This window comes from Cyprinodon tularosa, unplaced genomic scaffold, assembly GCF_016077235.1.
Source record: "Cyprinodon tularosa strain WSP-4 unplaced genomic scaffold, ASM1607723v1 ctg104, whole genome shotgun sequence".
Taxonomy (NCBI): Eukaryota; Metazoa; Chordata; class Actinopteri; order Cyprinodontiformes; family Cyprinodontidae; genus Cyprinodon; species Cyprinodon tularosa.
Genome location: NW_024037827.1, coordinates 419881 through 428461, shown reverse-complemented (window position 1 = coordinate 428461; position 8581 = coordinate 419881). Strand labels below are relative to the sequence as shown.

The 8581-nt window shown below is 39.1% G+C and overlaps 1 protein-coding gene across 1 annotated transcript; it reads right to left on the bottom strand.

Moving 5' to 3' along the window:
* Nucleotides 1-228: 228 nt before the first annotated feature.
* Nucleotides 229-5556, bottom strand: LOC119782040 (aquaporin-1). Its single transcript, XM_038282786.1, has 6 exons — nt 5488-5556; nt 2769-3261; nt 2537-2695; nt 2373-2453; nt 2178-2291; nt 229-234 (listed from the first exon to the last, which is right to left on the bottom strand). Exons 2-6 carry the CDS (start codon nt 3216-3218, stop codon nt 229-231), a joined length of 810 nt encoding a protein of 269 aa, XP_038138714.1. The 5' UTR covers nt 3219-3261; nt 5488-5556.
* Nucleotides 5557-8581: the final 3025 nt, after the last annotated feature.

Here is an 8581-nt window from a genome sequence, read left to right as displayed (position 1 = left end):
GTGACTTAGAAACGACGCTGTCAAGGAACGCTATGGACAGAGGAAACATGCAAGAGGAGGAGGTGGATGAGTCTCCTCCGTCATCCATTTTTTATTTAGAGGAGGAAAGCGGGGACGAAGATGTTGTGGAAGAGGACGCCAGGGCGGCAGAAGCTTGGTTTGGTGTAGAAGGCTTCCAGCCGTACATGTTTGAGCCCTTGCCTCGCAACGCTGCCAGTTCTGTTAGCTCTACGCCTGCCGAAGACACAGACGTTCATTAGGACGGAACTAAACAGTAAAGGAAATTATTCTTATTTCAACCGTTGCGTATATTAGCTGTGACATATGAATCAAGATGCAATGACCGAAAAAAAATTTGATTGACAGATGACCGTTGATATATGATTGGCCGAATTTAGGTGTACAAGCTGACGTAGAACTAACTGGCCTGCATAAGATAACGAAGAAAACCCCCCCACAGATTTTAGGACAGGATTTTTTTTTAAACAGAAATTGTCTAACTTTTGGGACAATATGGTTTGATAAAGAGTAAATTTATATATGTTTAAGCCAGAATGATTTGACATTTAAATATGAGTATCAACAAATTGTTAAAAGGTCTTGCTAGAAAAATACTGTTATTCTTGGATGGCAAGAATGTGTTTTGTTGGATAAAGTTGTAAACGGCTGTGTTGTGTACTCATTTTGCACCCCCCGCGGATATGGCTGCTGTTTGAGCTAAAAAAAAAAAAAGGCTTGAATAGGGATAAATTCAGAGAACCAAGTTCCAGTTATTGACATTTGTTCTGGAGTTAAGGGCATAGTTGATGACAGTACCTGCAAACATACCTGTCTCTCCTCTGCCTGCTTAACACCTTTTCTAACTCTATCATTACTGCAGATTGATGCAGTTGACCAGCTGTCAGACTGGGTTGGCTGATCAGCAGAGTTCAGCTCAGTGAAATTAAAGTCAAGCTATGGGATTTGGACACTTCACTGTCCTTTCAGTTTTGTCTTCCCTCATGCCAAATTTCTTAAGTGTTTTATGGTTTTGAGGTATAGCTGGTATTACCAGTGTATTAAACTGGTAGCTATAGAACCAACCAACTCTCTGATGTCCCCTCTTTAAGTACTGCAACATATTTTTCTCGTTTATAATATAATTATTGATAATAGTAAGACATAACCTCATTAATTAAGTTGAAAGTTTTACATATACCTATTATATTCTATATCAGTTTGGACATGTAAAATGAATATAAATTATAAATAGATTCTTTAGGATGAAATACATCATAAAATTATACTTTATGATGTAGTTCACAAATTGAAATAAATCAAATGGGACATTTAACTATTGTCAATTTTACTGTTTCATTGTATATTCAGTTTTTGAATCATATGGGATTAATACATTTTATATCTAGGTTTCATAGTAAATTCACATTAGGCAATTTTCCATTACAAAGCTTAATGTCATCAAATGTTAATGTTATGCTTGGTTGTACTTAACAGGAACACTGCAAAAAATCTGAATCTAGATAAGTCATTTTTTCTTAAAATAAGTGCATTTGTTCTTGGATTGAGGAGGTAAAAGAGACATTTTGCCAATGGAACAAGACAACTTACACTTAAAATAAGAAAACACAATTGCACTGTCTTATTTCAAGTGCATATTATCTAATTGTCTTATTTTAAGAGTAAAATTACTCATTCCATTGGCAAACTTTCTCATTTACCTGCTCAAATTAAGGGTGAATACACTCAATTTAAGAAATTTTTTACTTATTTCTAGATCGTTTTTGCAGTGAAGTAGAGTTAGCAAGCTAGCACAGACCACAGATCAGTGATGGACTGAGGTTTTAATGAATATGTTGCATTCAGGCAAGTTGCACAAACTTTTTTACAACACCTGCTCAGAGATTTGAGGTAAACATTCGCTATATCAGAGGTTATTCAAAACATTTGCTCCCATTTTATATATAAATATACATATATATATATATATATATATATATATATATATATATATATATATATATATATATATATATATATATATATATATATATATATATATATATATATATTTGCATGAATAATATGGACATGACATTGTTATCATGGCAATGAATGATAAACAATATCATTTAAGGTGGATGTAAGGCATTAATTATCTCTCTTCTCAGATGTGTTACGGAAGCTGTGAGAGCACCCCCTGCTGCTCTTTGTCTGTCAGTACATAAAGCTGTTTTAGCTCTCTCCACCAGTGCGGCAACACATGCACCAAGAATAGGCCCCGCCCAGAACACCTGCAGCAGAGGTGATCAGTGATCAGGCTAAGTTAGAGAGGATGTGCAGGTGTGTGTGTGTCGTTATGAGTGTACTCTAACCCAGTGGTCCTTGAAGTTGAGTGTTACAGCAGCAGGACCAAAAGACCGAGCTGGGTTCATCCCACAACCTGTGGCGCCGACCTGGGGGAAAAAAACGGACAGGAAACATGGTTGTTGTCTCTTTGTGACCATAGAAGACCATCAGAAACACGGGTAGGACTTACAGCCACCAAGTGACCCAGACTAACAGTCAGACCAACCAACAGTGGTGTGGCCCCTACCGGCAGAGGGACTTCAGCAGTTACCATGACAACCAGTACCAGTTGGAGGGTTATGAGCACTTCCACGGTGAACGCCTGGTGTAGCCGCACGCCAGAGGACACCTGAACGCAGGCAGTGGAGTCAGATGGAAAGCTCAACTATGCCAGTCTGTCAAAAGGTCAGAGAAACACTCACCTGGTTCATAGCAGGAGTCACGTCTCCCGTCAGTCCGAGCAGCAGTGCGGCAGAGGCCACGCCCCCCAGCAGCTGACCCACCATGTACAGCACTGCCCTCCAGAGGCGGAGCCTCAGCGTCAGTGCCATTGCTAATGAAACAGCAGGGTTCAAGTGGACTCCCCCGCCGACAGACAGTGCCGCCATGGACACAGAGAGACCAAAGACCAGTACTACCTGCAGGGGACACACTGGTGAGGATGTCACTAGTCCAGAGGTAGGAGGACCTTCAGAGGGACGGGTCTGATTGGTCAAACCACCCGTCGACCTCTTGTCACCTCTTATGAGCATAGTTGATAGGCTGGCAGACAGGAAGAGGGCTGTGCCTACAAACTCCAGCAGGAACTGGTGTAGGCATGACTGGGAGAAGACGTCACGCAGGACCAGACGAAGACAGCGAGAGACAAACATCACTGAAGTACGGACTGGACCTGGTTACCCGAACCTGGCTAATCTATGTAAACGATACAAAAAAAGCACAGATAATCAACAGGAAACACAACAAGAGGGAAGACATTGAAAGGTAACCTAACCCCTCATTCCCACAGGTCCCGTCATCCATGCGCCCTCAATCCAATGGCAATTAGAAGCCATTATAATTTAAATGGGAAATTCCCACCACCTTGGTGGCACTGTGGCATAACATCTCCCCTCTGTCTCCCATTTGAAATTCATTTTTGACAGATGACAGAGAAAAAAGTGTCAGTTTCTACAAACCAAAGCAGCCAGACAGGAAGTCAGAGACTAAATAAAATAGATCTGTAACATTTTAATATTTGACTAGAGGCTTTCTGGACACCTGAACAGATGCTACATATATTTAATGAGGAATACTGCATGGGACATTTCATGACAAATAAATAAGGTGAATATGGAATGCAGATAATGTAAAGGCAGTCGAAGACAAATACAGGTGCTGGTCATAAAATTAGAATATCATGAAAAAGTAGATTGATTTCAGTAATTCCATTTAAAAAGTGAAACTTGTATATTATACATTACATACAAACTCATATATTTCAGATGTTTATTTTGTTTAATTTTGATGATTACAAATGACAACAAATGAAAATCTCAAATTCATCATATCAGAAAATTAGAATATTGTGAAAAGGTTCAAAATTGATGGCCCCTGGTGCCACACTCTAATCAGCTAATTAACTCAAACCACCTGCAAAAGCCTTTAAATGGTCTTTCAGTCTAGTTCTATAGGCTACACAATCATGGGGAAGACTGCTGACTTGACAGTTGTCCAAAAGACGACCATCGACACCTTGCACAAGAAGGGCAAGACACAAAAGGTCATCGCTAAAGAGGCTGGCTGTTCACAGAGCTCAGTGTCCAAGCACATTAATAGAGAGGCGAAGGGAAGGAAAAGATGTGGTCGAAAAAAGTGTACAAGCAAGAGAGATAACCGCACCCTGGAGAGGATTGTGAAACAAAACCCATTCAAAAATGTGGGGGAGATTCACAAAGAGTGGACTGCAGCTGGAGTGAGTGCTTCAAGAACCACCACACACAGACGTATGAAAGACATGGGTTTCTGCTGTCGCATTCCTTGTGTCAAGCCACTCTTGAACCACAGACAGCGTCAGAAGCGTCTTGCCTGGGCTAAAGAGAAACAGGACTGGACTGCTGGTGAATGGTCCAAAGTCATGTTCTCTGATGAAAGTAAATTTTGCATTTCCTTTGGAAATCAAGGTCCCAGAGTCTGGAGGAAAAGAAGAGAGGCACTTCATCCACGTTGCTTGAAGTCCAGTGTAAAGTTTCCACAGTCAGTGATGGTTTGGGGTGCCATGTCATCTGCTGGTGTTGGTCCATTGTGTTTTCTGAGGTCCAGGGTCAACGCAGCCACATACCAGGAAGTTTTAGAGCACTTCATGCTTCCTGCAGCTGACCAACTTTTTGGAGATGCAGATTTCATTTTCCAACAGGACTTGGCACCTGCACACAGTGCCAAAGCTACCAGTACCTGGTTGAAGGACCATGGTATCCCTGTTCTTAATTGGCCAGCAAACTCTCCTGACCTTAACCCCATAGAAAATCTATGGGGTATTGTGAAGAAGAAGATGCAATACACCAGACCCAACAATTCAGAAGAGCTAAAAGCCACTATTAGAGCAACCTGGGCTATCATAACACCTGAGCAGTGCCACAGACTGATCGACTCCATGCCACGCCGCATTGCTGCAGTAATACAGGCCAAAGGAGGCCCAACTAAATACTGAGTGCTGTACATGCTCATACTTTTCATGTTCATACTTTTCAGTTGGCCAACATTTCTATAAATCCTTTGTTTTTATTGGTCTTCAGTAATATTCTAATTTTCTGATATGATGAATTTGAGATTTTCATTTGTTGTCATTTGTAATCATCACAATTAAAGAAAATAAACATCTGAAATATATGAGTTTGTATGTAATGTATGAATATAATATACAAGTTTCACTTTTTAAATGGAATTACTGAAATCAATCTACTTTTTCATGATATTCTAATTTTATGACCAGCACCTGTACAGTCGAGACAAACAGAAATACATATGGGGTCCTGGGTGTTCATGGAATGGGTATTTAGAATAACCTCTAACGCCTTCATCTAACCAAAAATCAGATTTAGCATCAATCAGTTCCTTATGTCACCTAAACAAACCCACAACTACATATGATAAAGAACCTACCCGATAGTGTCAGAGATGTCAGTCACTGGTGTTCTGCTGCTGCTTAAGGATGTTTCCCTTGCCCATTCCAGAGTGCGTGTCTCTGACTTTTATTAAGGTAATGTGGGTGGCGTTTTGCACAGCGGAGGGAGGAGTTATCATACAGACAGACCTCAGAGGACAGGAAATCTGTTGTTTTCTGATATTGGATACTTTCCATCTGTCAGGAGAAACTGAACCAGTCTGTTGAAGAGTCTCCACTGTAAATGGAATTGACATTTACTCTCAGGTGGAGCTGAACTCAACCTAAAGCCTACAGTAGGATGAAATCTGCCAATATATGCAGCAAAAGTATGTGGAGAGAACCATCCAAAGTCTGTCTTTTCTCAAAAATCTATTAGTAAAAGGGAAAATGAACATAATTTTAGTTTCAGACGAAGCATCACATCTGAAGACCTCTATCGTACCTTGAGCGAAACCAGAGGTTCCTAAGTTTCGAACTAGAACTAGAGTCACACTAGTTAACATATGACTTGCTCCAAGATCTCCAGCAGCCGCCCAAACCTGAGAAGATAACCTCTCCTGACTTGTGACTGTAGAGTAGTGGTCTCTTACTCAAACCCTTGAGGGTCACTTTCTGGTACTTTGACATGTTTCGGTTGCCCAACACAACTGAATCAAATGGCTAAACTACCTCATTAGCTTTGCTGATGAGCTCACATTGGATCTAAAAGGTGCAGGATACTGGCCCTCAAGGACAGGCGTTCTAGAGCCCTGTTGCAGAGGCAGGAACCTGAACAGTTTCAAAATAAAACTTGTATGATTCATTTTTATAGGTAAACTAAGCAGAGAGACTTAGAACATAGACCAACCCCAAAGCTGCATCATGATGAGAAGCTGTGGTGCCTCCCCACCACTAAGGAAAACACATCTTTAGGTTTAATCAGACTCAGTTAAAGAATGGAGTGCAAGGAGCAAACTGATCATTTCATTTTTAGTTCCATAAATCTTACAAACAAGAAAATTTAATAGTTAAAAGAGGCAATACACAACAAAAAATGGCTTCTAAAAATAAGAAAAAAAATACAGTGTTTTAAGTGAATAATTGCTTATTTTAAGCAAAATAATCTGCCAGTGCAGCAAGCAAATGAGACTTCTTAAAACAAGAACATAATATCCAAGTAGTACATTGGAAAAAATCTAAATCTAGATAAGTAATTCTTTCTTAAAATAAGTGCATTTGTTCTTGAATTGAGGAGGTAAAGGAGACATTTTGCCAATGGAACAAGACAATTTACACTTAAAATAAGAAAATACAATTGCATTGTCTTATTTTAAGTGCATGTTCTCTAATTATCTTATTTTAAGAGTAAAAATACTCATTCCATTGGCAAACTATCTCATTTACCTACTTAGAATAAGGATAAATACACTTAATTTAAGAAATTTTTACTTATTTCTAGATCGTTTTTGAGGTGTAAGCATCCAAAAAAAACTTAAATCAAGTTATTCTCATTTATTAGTCATTATTGCTTAGAATTAAATGTCCTCTAACCAATTATTGCTCAAAACAAGCATTCAACAGGCTTAAAAACAAGGCAAATGTACTTGATACCAGTTCATTTAAAGTTTTTCTTAGCTAGAATTAATTTCATTATTTAGGTGTAGTGAATGTATGGGAAAAATACACTTGACAAAAACTTCAAAACGTTTTTTTAATTAATATTTTAGCAGAAATGTCACAGAATTAAGCGAAATAACCCCCCGCCACCCGCCAAAAAAAAGGCCAAACAATGAAGAGATGGTGATGCAGCAGTATCGCTACGCTCTACCCCTTCTATTCATTCTAGCTAATCTGAATCGTTCAATTCCATTATGAATGCTGGCGTACCATAAATGATAAATTATGAACAGTTTAGTTTGTGCCTTCAGTCGTTGCCCATAGAAAGACGTTACTTGGATATAACCTACCGGTAACAGAATATCTTCAGAACGGCTCCAAATGACACAAAACTCTTAGAACATGATGCAATAACGTAAAATCAAGGACCAAATGTGGGGAAAAAAAGAAAACGGCGTTCCCCTTTAAGGCAGAGCTTCTATTATAATAAGCATCACCTAATGCTAAGGTTCAGAATCTCAAAGCTAAATCATGAATGACAATCTCAATAACCCTATCAATTTGAATGCAATCAGATTTGATTAGCTGGAATATCTTAATGAGATGGGGTTAGTTCTTAAAACAGGTTCATAACTGGTTAATAATCTTGAAACAAGTAAAAATGTACTCACAGTCTAAATGTTAACACGACTCAGTCCGCAATGTGAGCTATTTTAAGAAAAAATCTGCTCAGAATTAGTTTTATTATCTAGTTAGGATGAAAAAAATGAATTTTCTTAAAACAAGTAAAAAAATCTTAACAATATTTAGTCTTACTAAGAAAATACATTGAAAAACAAGTGTAATAAGACCAAAACGCTTAATTGAAGTTTATTACACTTGTATAGATTTTCCTTTTTTGCAGTGTAACTGAGCCATTTGGTGGCAAAGCTACAGAGATCCAGATAACCTGCTGTTCTGATTATAAGGGCAGGTTAAGCCCAATCTCAAAGTTAAAAGTCTTAAAAGCTCACAGCTGCAGGTAATCAACAGCAAATTGGACAGAGGTATTCAGTTTTCTGTGTCCTCATGTTGACTTTGAGTTGAAGATGATCTGATGAGCTGCAGGACTTTTCAACAGGAAAAATCGCCTCCTGCAGTTTCCATAACAGAGAAGAGAATTGTCTCTCTGATGCATGTCAACAGCAGACACAGAGAAGCTTTAAGCAGCTCAGCCACACCGATACCGGAGAGGAGAGCGAGACATCCAGACGTCCGATTGGCTGACATTCTGCTGCTCTGACATTTAACAAAGAAGAGGACTAATGAGGAGCAGAAACAGGGATGTCAGCTAATCGCCTCTATCCATCCATTAGAGCCATCTAATGTATCCCGAGCGGCTGCAGATTTGTTCACCTTCACGTCCTGATTAGAGCTCAGACTCATAGAAACAGAATCCTGATGGAGCATGTCCACTGGCTCGTCCACTGAAGCATAAGGAGATTGCATTCTTTA

Coding starts and splice junctions, on each gene's coding strand:
- LOC119782040 (XM_038282786.1), bottom strand. CDS start 3,218: ATGTTTGTCTCTCGCTGTCTTCGTCTGGTCCTGCGTGACGTCTTCTCC. Junction 2,696..2,768: donor TGACTCCTGCTATGAACCAG/GTGAGTGTTTCT, acceptor GCCTGCGTTCAG/GTGTCCTCTGGCGTGCGGCT. Junction 2,292..2,372: donor TCAACTTCAAGGACCACTGG/GTTAGAGTACAC, acceptor CCTCTGCTGCAG/GTGTTCTGGGCGGGGCCTAT.